Genomic DNA, 15,398 nt, shown 5'->3' on the forward strand with positions numbered 1-15,398 from the left:
TTAGACCAATCGTGACAGAGGGAATCGAGAGCACATAGGAAGGGGGAAAGACAAGTTAGAGACCACGGCTCTCTTTAAAGGTAGCATTCCTTGAACACTACTGAAGTGACTGCAGAATATTATGGATAAAATGTGTTTTGCTTTTTCCTTTTATTTCTGTTTGTTATTTTACTTCGCTTATCTTCTACCACTCGTATTAATTGTGTTGCTGAGGAAGAATTATAAACTCGTGAAATGGACGATGGGACAAAAAAAATCTATGCCTCTCCCACAGTTCGAAACTGTGACCACAAAATATTGTCTTATTTTTAAAATTTACGCCAAATATGGTTTCACTCTTGTCTTTATCAAGGCGTTCCATTGCCTCTCCGATGGCATAGTGGTGACGTCTTTGACATGTAATCAAAGGCTTCCGAATTCAATACCAGATAGAGGAACATTTGATTCAGATCCCACTTTAATCTGTAGGTCCAGTGCATAAACTGGACTTAAACCATTAGCGTGTGGCAGATCTTGTTAAGAAAACAGTTGCTGAAATGTTCTTCTTGAGGCCACGTATCACCCAGCTGTTGTTTGTTGTTGCTAGGGCATGAGTCATGTGACTCATGCTATCAATGCTCAATCCTTCCCGCGAACTCAGATCCACCAGACAAAGTTAAGCGAATAATTTGTTATTTGGGTTGCATAAACAACAGACTTTAAGACATTACGAAATTCTAGGTCCCGTGGCCCAGGTAATTCTTTCTCAGACTGTACATCATTTGTAGCCAGGAAAGATTATTTAATTTTTTTTGTATCTGCATCACTGCAAGTCACATTGGTTATCTATCAGCAATGGCATCTCACGGGATTTTGAATGGAGACATTACAATGCTGAAAACTTCATTAAAAAGTGTCTTTGTACAGAAATTGGCATCTCTGATATTTTCCACACGCTGAATTTCCACACGCTGAATGTACCTCTATAAGGTACAAGGGAATCCTGCACCTTTCAGGCAAGTTGGCAGCCCTTTAAAGGAAGTTGCTGATTTGTAAGAAAAAGATTAATGATGGAAGCATTGGTGATTGCTTTCGTACATTGTCTTCTTAGAACAAACAGTTCAAGAAAATGAAGAAATCCAAATATTTGCAGTATGCCTGTTTGTAAGACATGGAATCCCACTCGTGAATATCGTGTGGCTGAATGAACTACACCAGCGTAAATAATAATAAACTGTACACCGCCTGTACTAATCATACACATTGTGTCTTCATTATGTGTATATGTACCAACAGTGAGTATTTATATATTATTATTGAGGGTAGGCGCATGCATATTTTGGCAGCGCTTGAGAGGCATGGCAGTGAAAATTTTGACAACCTCTGATCTATACTATACATAGGCGTAGGTTGACAAGGGCAACGGAGACACTTGGGCTGTTGTTTATGAAAATGTACAAGTTAGTGGAATGGTACTTTTCTTACCCTCTTGGAACCGGAGTAGCAAAGTAAGGAGTAATTTTTATTAATTTGCAAATGGAACTTGTTATTTATCAAAATTGTCCTGGGTGATATTTTTATGGGCTTAAACTTTTTGATTCACCCCACCCCAAAGTGAATCTCAAAATTCCCCCTCCCTTCATGACACTTCCGTTTCTATGGCCAGTATTGCAAGTGGGGGAAGTTTGTCTTGGCCCATACTATTATGCAAAAATGTCTTGGTTCTCTTCAAACAGCTAAAACTCCTTCACTGGCACACGATGCTGATGTCACAGGAATTGTCACTGCAATTTGCAACATTCTGCAGAAGTTCGGAAACATGTCTTTTGGAATGGCGTTCATTAAATGTACTATGGATGTGATGTTGTATGTCAAGTTCTTTAGGTAATTTTTTGCAACCATGATTTCAGCGATCGGCACTTGTAATTGAAAATAGTCTCAAAAAACCACTCAAGAATTGAGGGTTCAAAAACAAGTCAAAATTTGTTGCAAGTAAAGAAGGTGACATGTGCTGAATTCCAACCAGAACACTGGAAGTTGCTTTATCTTTGAAACGACTTTCCAGCTCATTTATCATTCGATCAATGAAAGTGTAAAATGCAGGTTTATCGGTATCGGTTTTGTGCCCCAGGGTTTCATTTACAACGTGGTGTTTTCAGTGATAATGGTAATGTGTGAACACGTTTGTGAACTTGTGTTTTCAGTGACGATGGTAATATGTGAACACGTTTGTGAACTTGTGAATAATATTCAACACTTGTTTCATTGTTACCTTCTGTTTTGCAAATGACTGCCTCTTTGTATACAGAGTTAAAATATTCTTCATTTCGCATACCGCATAAAGTGTCAAGCTCTGCATTAACACCTGCAATTGCCTCCACAATATCAAGGCTTGGTGACTGCAACTTGTTATTGAGAATTTCTGTTATGGACAGAAGATCAATGAAAAATAAACAGATACGTCATGGTTGAGAATTTTCTCAAAAATTCTTAAAGGCCTAGGGCTGTACATTTATCTGCTGAATCTGATGGTTTCCTCAGATATTTCAAAAGAGCATCTAAGTTTTTCTCACCGCAAGTAGAGACCTTATTTGGCAAGCGCATCTAGTGCTACTTAGATTTTTTAGTTCTGCACGAACATTTAACTCTTGTCTGTATTTCTACAAACTGTGTATAAGCTATTCCGAACGTAGAAAAGTAGGTATACAAGCACTTGAGGATATCAAAAAAATTGCCAACTTCAGGAATATCTGTAAAAATGTGAACTAGAACCAAATTTAACTTGCGAGCATATCAATGAACATATAGTGCGAAGGGATGTGCTTCCCTAAATAGCCGTTGAACACCACTATTTTGGCCACTCATGACAGCGCCACCATCATACCCCTGACCAACACATATTGCATTTTTTATATCATATTCAGGCAGCTTTTCACAAAGTCGTGCCTTTAGTCCCATTGCACTTAAATCTTTTAACATTCAAAAAACACAAAAACCTGTCATTAAGTTTGTTATAAATAAAATAGGGAAGAGACACGCTCATTTGTTCAACCTTACCTATTTCCCTTGTATCGTCTGCAATAACTGCAAAATAGCCACTTTCATTTACCTCCGTTAATATTTTTTTCCTCAGAAAAGCTGCACTACATTCCAGCATATTTTTTTCCTCAGAAAAGCTGCACTACATTCCAGCAGAACATTCTGGGAGTCTGGAGAAAGATACGTGGCATTCTCTGGCATAACGTTTTGAAATGTTACACTAAAATCAGTATCAAACTTACACTAAAATCAGTATCAAACTTCCCTAATGTCTTCAGAATTTCACGCACATTTCTTTCTCACTTTCATCATGACCTCTTTGTGCTATGCACTGCCTACCTGTGAGCAATAACACTTCAACAACGCGATGAAGATAAGAACGGCGTTTTTTTATTTCATTCACACTGGCATTTGTCAAACGATTAACTACTGTCTCCAATTTTTCTGTACTTTGGAACTGGGACGTCAGCCATTTTTAAGTTGCTATTACATGAGAAGCACATTTCTCATGATCTTTAAATTTGTCTATAGCCTTTTTCCAGTTACAAACACCAATACTGGTAAATGCAAGATCTGCCTGTCTACAAGGGAAAACAAAATTCTGCATCGTGATTAACACTGTGCTCAATCCACCGGAAACTTTTGTACCATACTTCATTAAAACACCTATCCTGGTTACCGAAAACATTAAAACACCTATCCTGGTTACCGAAAACACTACCTGGAAATCTGGAAAGAAACTGTTGTTTAGGCCCTTCGCTTTTACTGCCTAAATCTGAAGTGATGAAACTCTCGACTTCTTTTGTAGATGAACTTGGAGTGGGAGGACATGTGTCCGATTCAGCTGGTGCAGTTGAAGCAGGTACCTTATCTTCATCGAGACAATCCTGTGGCTGTGCTGCATTTGCTTAAAGCTTCCGATTTCAGGTGCTTACTTCGAATAATAAATTTGTCCATTTTTGTACGAACAACAGTAAATGTCACAAAAAGCTTTGATAACAAACACACAATATCACAAACTCCACACAAAACTCACCACTACAGTGTCCTCGCGGAGCAACCGTTGTGAAAATAGAACAAATGACGACGATCGTTTGCACTGTTGCCAGCTAAATACATAACGTGTCAGATGTAATTTCGCAGTTTACAGAAAATGTATCTAGAGGTATGTTCCTACATTAACAATTGTTCAAATATGTTTTCTCGAAATACTGTATGTAACAATAGCTAAAATATGGGTGGGCTTATCGAGGGATGGGGGGCGCTTCACCCTCCCAAAAGGGCCTAGGGATGCCACTGCTGGAGTCTGCCACACAAGCATTTGGGGGTATTTAGCTGTAACTCCCTGACCCTAGGGCTGGAAATATGATAAATACATGTAACCCTGTTTCTTTTTATGCGCAAATGCACCCAACACCAATTGCCAGTGGCTAGTGAACATGGGAAAATTGTGCCCTCCTCACAGAAGTTGCCTCGTGGAAGACCTGAAAATCCAGCAAACTTTTCTATGAAAATTTCAGTAACAATTACTGTACTTAGTTTCAGCTACACCTCACCCTGAAAACTGGAAACCCATCATAGTAATATAAAGGAATGATACACATCTGGCCTGTAGAAAGCTTCCACGACTTAGAGCTGTAAACATGTTTTAATAAGTATAGTGTGTGTATGTTGTGTAAAAATCAACTTACATCATGATTAAAGATGTTAAAAAAATGTTTGAAAAAAATGTAGGATTCAATTATACAATTGAATTGTACCTCTTGATAATGTGAATGTAATAGTGCTTTGTTGTGTTTCAGATTTGATGAAGATGAGGGAAAAGTGGAGCTGGATTATCCACGAGATATGGCCATGTGGAGTGGAGTTGGATACAATGTAGATGCCGTGTTCCAGTGGAAGGATGGTACGTATAATAAGACAATGACTGCTCTGAAAAACGCTTGTGAGAAAGGGGAACATTTCGAGACTCATGGGAATTTTGCTCATAACATTCTTAATTTCACATTGTACTACTAATGTATTTTATTCACACCTCTGAAAAATTATAACTACTGCTGGTAAAACTGATAATCAGTTGTCGTTTTTAAATGTTTCATTTTTGTGAAATGATGCCAATAAACGTGTGAAGTTCTGACACCTGAATTGGAACCTATAATGCTGGAGAATTTGAAATGTAGGAATACAGGGTGGGGAAATGATGTGCTGACAAAGTAACCTCTTGAAAACTGATTTTTTTGTAATTATGTATGCATTCTGAGGAATACATTTTCCTGATATGTTATTGCTGTGAATCAATTTGTAGGCTTTCAAAATGCAAGTACATTTCAGGACATAATCAACAATCTGAATTGTAATACGTGTGAGTACTAAAATGATTTCTGCAAAACGTACTTGTAAATGTTTGATTAATTTCGGTGGCCTCTGCCACCATCCACTTTTGATTTGAAACTCAATGCTTCACTGTTAGGTTGACTTCTGAACTGGTTTCTGTTGTTTCCTCGCTTACAGCAAGGATCGCTGGTGTAACTAGTTTGTCTGGTGTGTGTCATAGGGTTGAGTTGTTGCAAAAGCGAGAGCCAAACATGATGTGCCAGATCACTGTCGATATTCAGCTCGTGCGGAAAGTGCATAATTGCGTGGGTGTCTTTGATCTTTGTGTCGATCATTGAGTGCCCGGTATGCCAAACTGAAACATTTTGGATCCTGTTTTTGTTATACTTGAGGTGCTTTGCTAGTCTGGTAGTGGGTTGGGATTATTACATTTTATTATTATTAAATTTTATAGTACCTGAAATTGCCTATTTTGATCATTTGTATCTATTAGAGTAAACTTTACATGTAAAGAAGGCATATTTGAGTCTACAAAACTTTCCAATGGATGATATTCAGCAAGCAATTTCCACATAATTCATTGTGCGAAATCATGCTCCGTCCCCATTTTTTTTTGGGGCAAACAGATTAAATCCTGACTTAGAAATGTACAGAATAATCATTGTGTGTATGGCCTTTGTCAAATTAATGCAAGATGTGATTATCATGATCATATGAGAAATCAACATGTATACATGTAACATGTATACATGTAACATATTGCAAATATATCTTGATCTGTAAACATTGTCTCAGGATATATTTGCCTATCTGTCTATGGAAGATTTGACCGTTTCTTCTGCTGCAAAGCTTGCAATGCTGTATAATATGTTGTTGCATGAACTTGTCATTCCTTTCAAAGGCATATGTATTGAACAATGCCACCACCACTACAAACTTGTGTTGTCCTCAACTTTAAAGTACAAAAATTTGCTATGTTTAGGGCTGATCTAAGCATTGGTATCTGTGGGAAGTGGTGAGAGTATCGGCATCTCTACCGTATCCGTTCAAACGATATTGACTCAGCCCTAGTTAGTTGTTCCGCAACACTCCACCCGTATGGGACCGCTTCTGGCAGGAAAAAAAAAACAAAATAAACAACTTAAAGAGGCTCCTTCGTCCTGGGCTCCCATCCCGATCCTCACCAAAGTGCTCAGAACCAATGAATCAATCACAGGCAAGAACTTGCAGAATAAAAAGTTGCAGGGTGATTGCTGAAAACTCACAGAAATGGGCTTTATACATTTATTTACAATTTAACAAAACAAGGCTCGGATTCTTCCAATAATTATCTAATTTACATTATTTACATTCCTCTAACTTGAGCACCACGGCAGAACTGCTAAGTGGAAGCTAGCATCGGCGGAACCACCTCGGGATGCTCTTTCTCATGGGAGGCCACTGAAGACAGAAGATCACTCTCCCTTCTGATATCCAGTTCATAAACATTCTCTGTCCTGTCCTCTGTCAGAGGCCATATTTATACTTCCTCCCAGGTTGCAAGGTGGAGGGCTGACAGTTCAAATCTTATTGGCTCTTTTAACTACACAGAATCATACACAAACACAAAAAAGAAACAAAAAAACAAATACTGTTTGTAACATTGTGCAGAAACAAATACCAAAAACCTAGCCTAAACATTTCCATGCACACGAATGCCATTGATACAGATTTGTGGCAATACTAGCTTTGGGGCAACCATGCAGAACTATAAGGTGAAAGCACTAACCATTCAGCTAGGCAGGAACCCAATTTAGATGAATACACAAATAATTCCCATTCAATATAGAATTTGTATATTTTTATCGGGCATTGATTTGTAACCTTAACACAAAGTGCTGTTTGTTTTGCAGGCGTGACGTATTTCTTCAAAGGCAAAGGATTTTGGAAGTTCAACGACCAGCGAATGAGAGTTGAGAGCGAGACGCAGTCTCTCTCGGCTCCGTTTTGGATGGGGTGCCCAACAAAACTAGAAGGTCCAAGATTGGCGGACCCTCCAAGTGACCACTCGCTAACAGGGAGTGCACATGGAGTTAAGAAATCCCATATGAACAGTGTATTAATTTTAACAATAGTGTTGCTCTGCATACAGAGGATAAGACTATAGCATATTACAAAGAGAGTCCATGTACAGTTAGTGAAAGCTTTGCTCCACGATGAAGTTATGCTGTCTGTGATCATGAAATTATATTGTTTAAGGTCATAATTTGTAATGTGGAGCTTTAGTTGTATATTTGCTGCATTTTGTTTTAGAACCGAACTGAAATCTTGTCAGATGTTTGAGAGAATTGAATGCTTCTATGGAAATATATTTTTGTCATTTCACATTGCAAATCAGTTAACAGTGAAGTTGCAATCAGTGAATTTTATAATAACTAGATTATATTACGTCCAGAAATACCAATGCAAATGTAGGATAACCCTGTTTAAAATTTTCCTCCGTTACATTTTCATGTATTGCATTTGGCCCCTTCACTACCCACCGTCTGTTTGGCTACATTTTGAAAATTTTAGAGGGAAAGAATCACAGATTTAGTAAGCTAAGTGTAGGTTCCCTTTTGGCCTAGGTAGGATAAACAAGACCGGATCCATATCACTTGGCGCCCATCACTGAGATAAGGTGCAAGGTAATTTAGAATTCACATGCATATTAAATGAAAACCACTTATGTACTAGATGCTACAGTCTTTGATAAACAAGACCAGCCAAGGGACTTTTCATTGGGTTATTTCATATACCATAGTCTCTTGCTGTGCCAAGGGGGACAGCCTAGTTGTGTGGTCAAATTGTATCTGATCTTTGCCAAACTTTTACACACTGCCATATATAGTCTGATGATGTGGTGGTCACACGTGCACCGAAATAGGAGACAAGATGTTAAATCTGAAAAACCCTTTACTGAAAAGAACTGGGAGAGTGGAAGGTTGAATGTAGGAGAGTTGTAAGATTTTTATTGATGGTGTGTATTTATAACAATGAAATCTTGCTTTGCAATTCCTCAGAATGATGTGATCATAATGGATGCTCGGTGGCAGCAAAACTAGTCACATTTATTCACGATGTATTGTATGCCATATTTTGTTGTGTATGCGAGTGTAAAAGTTTTGTTGCTGAAACTGGATGCAATGTGACCATACATGGGCAAAAGTACTCTACAATGTCCCAAGGCCAAACATAGTACTATCGTTGAATACAAGATTGGTCCATGGGGTGGAGGTTGGTCTAATGTGAAAAATTTTCCAACTTTCCATTTTCACTATTAGAAAAGTTGCTGCGTCTTGGCCAAAAATTATTAAGGAATCTTAAGGTACACATTTTCACATGAGGCACCATGCAAGGAGGAGATCTAAGTGTTCTAGTGGCTGATTGAAGTATGCCTGGTTAAGTACTTCAATATATGTCAACAAACCACATGGGCAGAAATTTTATTTAGCCTAATTGCTCACAGAATGAAAATTATGTACAGGTTGTTAAAACCACCTGTTCCCTTACACCCTGGAATTTACAGCAGAGATTTGAACCTGAGATTCTTAAAATTCGTGGGTGCTCTGTGAATGTGACTAAACCTCCCTCTTATAAATTAATGGTGAGATGTCACATTACAATAGCGGTACAGTGGTTTTAATGTCTGTTGTTCATGAAGCCATGTTGTTAAGTGACACTGCAGTGACCTAAGGTCTGATTTCTAGATTTTGGTATAGTGAATTGTTGGAAATGCAGTGAAGATGCAGGTTGCACCAATCAAATTTGTCATTTTTATTTATGTATTATCTGTAGGTACACTCAATAGGTCTAAATATGTTTGCAATTAAACCTTGTGTAACTGAAAATCTATGCAAATTTGTCATTTTTTGTTGGATGTGTTTATTTTAAACAAAACTACATACCTTTTTTTTCTTTGGTCACTTTGCTGTCTTTTTTATGATGTGCATTTCTTATTGCCCACATCTAGTATGTATTCCTTGTAGTAAGTAATGTCGTGTCATGAAAACTGTGAAATTACATGAAAATATGTTGCAACCAGTGATGAAGCCTGCATCTTTCGAATTTGAAAATTGGCACACAGTTGTATTGAAATAATATTTGTATCATGAGAACAGTGTTGGCCTCACCTCAGTTGACATCCTTTACTTCTACTTAACGTAACGTAACTTTTGAGAAAGATTGTTGAATTTTTGTAACATTTCCTAATCAGATTCACACCACAGCAGCCTGATAACTTTTTTGTTTACTTTTTACTGTTATGCATATGCGCGCCATATTGTATATCTACTAAGCTGAAGAAAGCCATTGGCGGGGAGAAAGTTGCTGTTGTATAGGAAAGAAAAACAAAACACTGACATTTCTAAATAGCGTATCCTGAAAGAATACCTTTTATCGTATACTTCTCAGTTACTTTTATCACAGATTCAGAACCACACTTGTTGTGCACCCCGGGATACAATTATAGGGATTTCCGGGGGTGTTGTAATGATCCCAGAACAGCATGTTTCTCCCATCTATACTGTACATGTTCTGCCTATTTGCCTAGTACCACAAGTCCATCTGGTCTGTAAGATTTGTATTGTAAAAACATTATTATTCATAAGGTTAAATTCATACAGGCATCGAAAGACAATAACATTCATGTTTGGTATTTAAATTCTTCATTGTATGTATTGCTACAGAGCAAAATCAATTGTGCTTGAAACTAAAGACGTAATTCTAAACCAATCAGAAGCACATTGACATTTTGTGTACTGCATATGTAAAGTGAAATTGAAATTGTATGTGTAATACGGAAAAAGGAAAAAAATAACGTAAGCAAATTCTTGGCTGTGGCTTTAGAAAGTGAAATGTTATCTAGGTTATGGTAATTACTAGAGCCTGGATCTTTAGGTGCCAAAGGAAATCAAGAAAACCTAAATACATTCATGTATATCAAATAAGTTTTCATTTGAAACGGTAGAAAGTATTGTGAGAAATGAAGATATGCTTTTATTACATATTGTTACGTCATGGGGTGGGGATCGTCAACTGGTCACTAGACTCTACCTAGCTTATCCATATATGGAGTTTACGGAAAGAGTAAGAGGCATACCCTTATATGCCTATGGACTAGGCAAACCTATCTTTGTGCATAAAGTTAGTAACTTCCCAATTAGAATGTTGAGGGAAATATCTGCCTGTGTGAGTGATGATTGTCCCAAAGGTCTCTTTCAACTGTCATGGTAGGAGTGCCTCCTGCTTAGGCATGACTGCTCCTGTTATTCTTAATGCTTAATCTTAGAATAAATCTTTAGTCTATTACCTTACTAACAGTCAGGTATGATATAGTCATGGGGATAACAGATAAAGCAAATGGTTGGCTTTTATGATTTAATAAGCAACCAAAACAAGTAAAGAATAAAAGGGTAAGTGCAATACAAGGGTTAATGCATATAAGGCATGTTGATTAGGATGATTACATTGACCCCTTGTTTTTTTTAGTGTTCAGTACATTTGAAACATTATGCTAAGTGACATGACTCAATCACGGAGTCTGTAGTGTAGACAAAAATATATGTACAAATCAGCGACGGCTCGTGACTTTTCACAGATGCGTGCTACAGGTAGATGTTGTTTCTTGCATTTACAATTATCCCCCCCACCCCCGCCAACACATACAAGTTTACACACTCACTTGGAGCTGCTAGCGTACGCAGGTTTTTTTTCCGAGGGGTCTGGAATTGTAAATGTCTGTATTACATAGCTGCTTCCTACGTACGGCCGGAATAAAGTATAAAATATTTTGCAATCACCGATTTAAGCCATCATCTTAAGTTATTCAAAGACAAAAATGGTAATCGGAGATCATTTTAAGGGGTTTTTGCATTTAACACTATTTTTTTTTTGTTTCAGAGTTCTTTGCTGCTTTCATCCAAAACTCAAAATTTGGAGATGGGATGTAGCCCCCATCAATTTCCTACCCCAACCTCTCGAACGCCACTGCTTGGAACAACAGAGAACAACTGTCCTTTACAATGACTTCTCCATATGCCACGCGCATGTCCATGAACTGCACGAAAAAAAATCGTGTCTGATTCTGTAAAGCTATCCGCAAACGTTCTTCTTATACTGAGACTTACACTTACCGTGCTGTGGATCTGTGTAGCACGCTAGCAGACGGATTTCACGAGCTGATTGGCTCCGACCATACCTCCCCCGTAGAACCGAGGGGCATTCGGCCAGATTCGGCGCGCCGCTAGGTGGTGAAAACGTGCTATGAAGCCAATAGCACGGTATTCGTTGTAGCTTAACAGCGTGCGGAAAATATTATAGTGCGCTGCAAATTTTTGAGCCTCTTAACGTGAGAAGTTGCATTTCACTGCAGTGTTTTATTAAACTTCATCAATCTATGAAATGTGTCCCTTTCTTTCTTTTCATTCTAGTAAATTGAATAACGTGCTATAGCACGGTAGCACTTATTAAGCAGCCGCCACTGGTACAAATATGGCCCTTCTGAAACTACTTCACTCAATCCAACCATAGTAACCCTAACTACTCAGGTGTGTCAATATACCAATAAATCTGTTGATTATAATCCTACCAAAGTCTGTTGGGGGGGGGGGGGGGTATGTGCATGGTGTATGCCATACCGGGACTTTTGGGGATTTCTCCCCTGGAGGAGTAGTAGTGTGTCATACTAAGTACTACAACGTTTGTAAAGGTTCTGGACTACATCGATACATGCTTACCGCTTACCTATCGTTCGATGAGCTCTTACCACCGACGAATCTCTGCAATCCTCTGGGGTGAGGAGTTCGATGAAGGTAACAGTCTGAATTGAAAATCTTTTGAGCAGGACTTTTTAAAGTCAAATTATCAAAAAGTGGAAAGTTCCATGTTGTGTGCAGTGCTCAGCAACTCTGCCGCAGGTCAAAAGGAGGGAGGGTAGTGGCCGAGGAAACCAGGGAAAAGGGGATTTATACCATATGTGTGTTGGTGATGCCATATTCCATGCTTGGTAATAAGGATCCTGTTGTGCCCTATTTGCACCTAAAATGTTCGCGACACTTACTTCTGAATAGAAAAGGAGTGAGCTGTACTGAATTATGTTCCACCTTTCTATGTTGGTAAACCTCAAACTTAATCTTTTTATCGGTCAGGAAGTGTTTGTATGCAGACCTCTCCGCGATGTATCACCATTTCAAACTTTTAATATGTCTTGGAATTTTGGCCGCTCTGTTCAAGTTCTTGAAGAGCAAATCCTTGAAGAAATATTCTTGCAAAATTCATGTGTACGTACCATGGGAGGCGATATATATATTATATATATGAGGCGAGACTCCATATATGGAAGCGTCAAAATTTTTTGATAGGTACAACACCTAAAGGTCTTGTCTCTAGGAATTGCCTATTTTTAAGAAATGAGCACTGCAATAATTATATGTATTAATTTTATGTATTTGTACTTTTTTTTTCCAGTTATGAAAAGTGAAAATGAGAGAGTGATAAATACTGTGGCATTTTTTAATTGTACAAGGGGGAAGGATTTTTTTGTTGTGATGTGAACACTGCCATTACGAGATCTGATAATTATCTGCTTAAGCTATTTAAAATGTAATTTTTATTAGTTAGAATTGTATCAAGAGTAGTAGTTTTATTTATTTTTAGAATTAGTTGGGGGAAATGAAATGTGTGTATTTTTTGTTAATGTAATTATAAATCATCTGTTTTACATCCATTTTGATGAAATATATGAATATTTCTTGTAATGTTGAGTTTATTCATTCTTTCCTTGTTCGTGGCTTCCTTCCTTGTTCGTGGCATGGAACCTGGACCCAACCAGATATTGTCTTGTGGTGATTTTCAAAAATTGTGTTGTGGGTTTTGGAAAAGTATATTTGCTCAATGCTGTTGAGCAAATAATGTTTACATTACCTTAAAAAGGAAAATAGTGCTATGATGTGCTTAGTACCCCATAAAATACATTATTTGTATAGTAAAATGTTGAATCTAAACATTAGTCTATACCATGCATCTGAAACCACCTGGAAACAATCGCAGAATCACTCTCATTTTAATATTATGCAAATGTATGTACTCTTGAGTATATCTACATAAACTGAAGTAAAATGTAAAAGAAAGAAAACTGTAAATTTGGAACATGAAGGGGCGAGAGTTCAAATCTCCCGAGAAGGTGTGTCTTTTTTGCAGGTCACATTCAAGTCAAACGCACTAGAAATAAAACCTCCGATCGAAGTTGTTTTGTGTTTCACCATAGCTCGGTTGGCAAGAGTGCTGATTGAAATCGAAATGGACAGAAGTTCAAGAGAATATCAAACTTGATTGAAAATGTAGGTTCCAAAGAAAAAACCACATAGGGGAGCAACACACTGACCAAGATAAGATAGGTATTTGTTGTTCCACTGTATACTGCTATTTCAGATCCAGCACAACTAAATTGAAAGAAAACCGGACACACATCTGAAAAGTTCTTGCCGATCGGAGGATACAATCCTTCAACCTTATGATTGTGGAGCAGCAAACCACATAAATTGGCGACCAGTCCAGATTAACTGTACGGTGCATTAAAATATCGGGAAATGTCTGACATGTGAAATATGTAAAAATATGTGGGGAAAAGGTGGAAAATTCTCAAAGCATCCCCAACACTAGGATAATTTGCATGTGTACTTAATCAGCTGCCTTTCACGATAACTCTTGTCAGTTTAAACGCTACAATTTTAAAATTTGAATTTCAAGATGTTTCCAGATGTCTAAAGGGGGTCGGGCGGCAAGTGTCCCCTTTTGGGGGGCGTTGTTGGCTCAGTTTAATTTTCCTGTTCAGTTCTGCTTCCTCTAGCAACTACCTTCTTCCTTAGACCAAGCATCACTCTCCACTGGCTATCGAATGCGGTTTACCTTGATTAATCGGGGAGGCGGACATACAATTTAACGTCTGATTTGAACCACAATGTGCCTGTACCATGTATCAAACCTGGGACCACTTGGTTACAAAACGATTGCATTTCCTCTATGCTATCGGAGACGTTTACATTGATGATAAACTTTCGCAAATTTTTCTTGATAAAACTTGAAGAAGGCAATGTAATTCGTGACTTTTCTCTGCATTTTACATAGTATTATCCATTACAAGACCTGACTTGTCTCGCTTGTTGCCCACATATTGAAGACACTTGGTGTTCTGATGTCATTGTTGTATGTCTAAATGGGTGCTTAGGGTACATTTGCGAGGAAGGGGCCAGAAATATTTGGGGGGGGGGAAGGGAGATGGTTTCTTCCACCTGTCGTGTGATTAGCTTAGGTCTGGGACTCTAAATTTCCTTTCCTCTGATAAATTGAGGGGGGGGGAGGCAACAATGTACCCTAGACCAGTGCTTCTCAACCAACAGGCCGCGACCTGGTACTGGGCCCTGGTGTAAATTAATAAAATAGTTATCAATTATCACAGATTAACAACATAGGTTAGCAATTTCCAGATTAGTATCAATTGGAATTTTTCAGTTTTCAAAATACAACATGCCAATTATTGATTTATAAATTTAATTATTTGCTTTTGTGCCACTGACCAATCTCGGTGATGAGTGATGACATGATGAAATTGATGAAGGTACATTTAAAAGGATACCTGTAACCAGGTCTGGCGCCCTATCATGTTGTGGAAATATTCATTACAGGGCCCTATCATGTTGCGAATCCTCTAATTCTTTTCAGTGGCTGGTGTGCAGTAGTGGTGTGTGCAAATATCGTTATCCTCTTTCTCGCTTTATCTTCCTCCTTTTTCTTTTTCTCTTTTTCTTCCTCTCCTCTTTTTTCCATTGTCCTCTCATCTTTCTTTTTCGCTCTCTCTTTTTCTTTCTCTGTGCAATGTTTAGGGACCTACTTATGTGATATTTTGTCATGTGTCTGCCTTCCCAGAGGCAGAGCTGCAGGCCACCAGGTGCGTCCCCAGGTTGCGGATAGGGAACAGCCAGCAGATATGTTGGCTAGCTGGAAACAGTTGCAGACAAGCAGCAGCAGGA

At 38.2% G+C, this 15,398-nt stretch overlaps 1 protein-coding gene across 3 annotated transcripts in view; it reads left to right on the top strand.

Moving 5' to 3' along the window:
* Mmp2 (Matrix metalloproteinase 2) overlaps positions 1-13,127 on the top strand; it is a 322,043-nt gene extending 308,916 nt beyond the window's left edge. For all 3 annotated transcript variants that reach the window (XM_083125661.1, XM_083125663.1, XM_083125662.1), the window contains 2 exons: positions 4,821-4,924; positions 7,245-13,127. In XM_083125661.1, coding sequence (XP_082981787.1) covers positions 4,821-4,924; positions 7,245-7,498 — 358 coding nt within the window. In that variant the 3' untranslated portion in view covers positions 7,499-13,127. The remainder of the gene's footprint in view (positions 1-4,820; positions 4,925-7,244) is intronic.
* The last annotated feature ends 2,271 nt before the right edge of the window (positions 13,128-15,398 follow it).

The sequence above is a fragment of the Lepisma saccharinum genome, chromosome 7 (genome assembly GCF_977018435.1).
Source record: "Lepisma saccharinum chromosome 7, izLepSacc3.1, whole genome shotgun sequence".
Lineage (NCBI taxonomy): Eukaryota > Metazoa > Arthropoda > Insecta > Zygentoma > Lepismatidae > Lepisma > Lepisma saccharinum.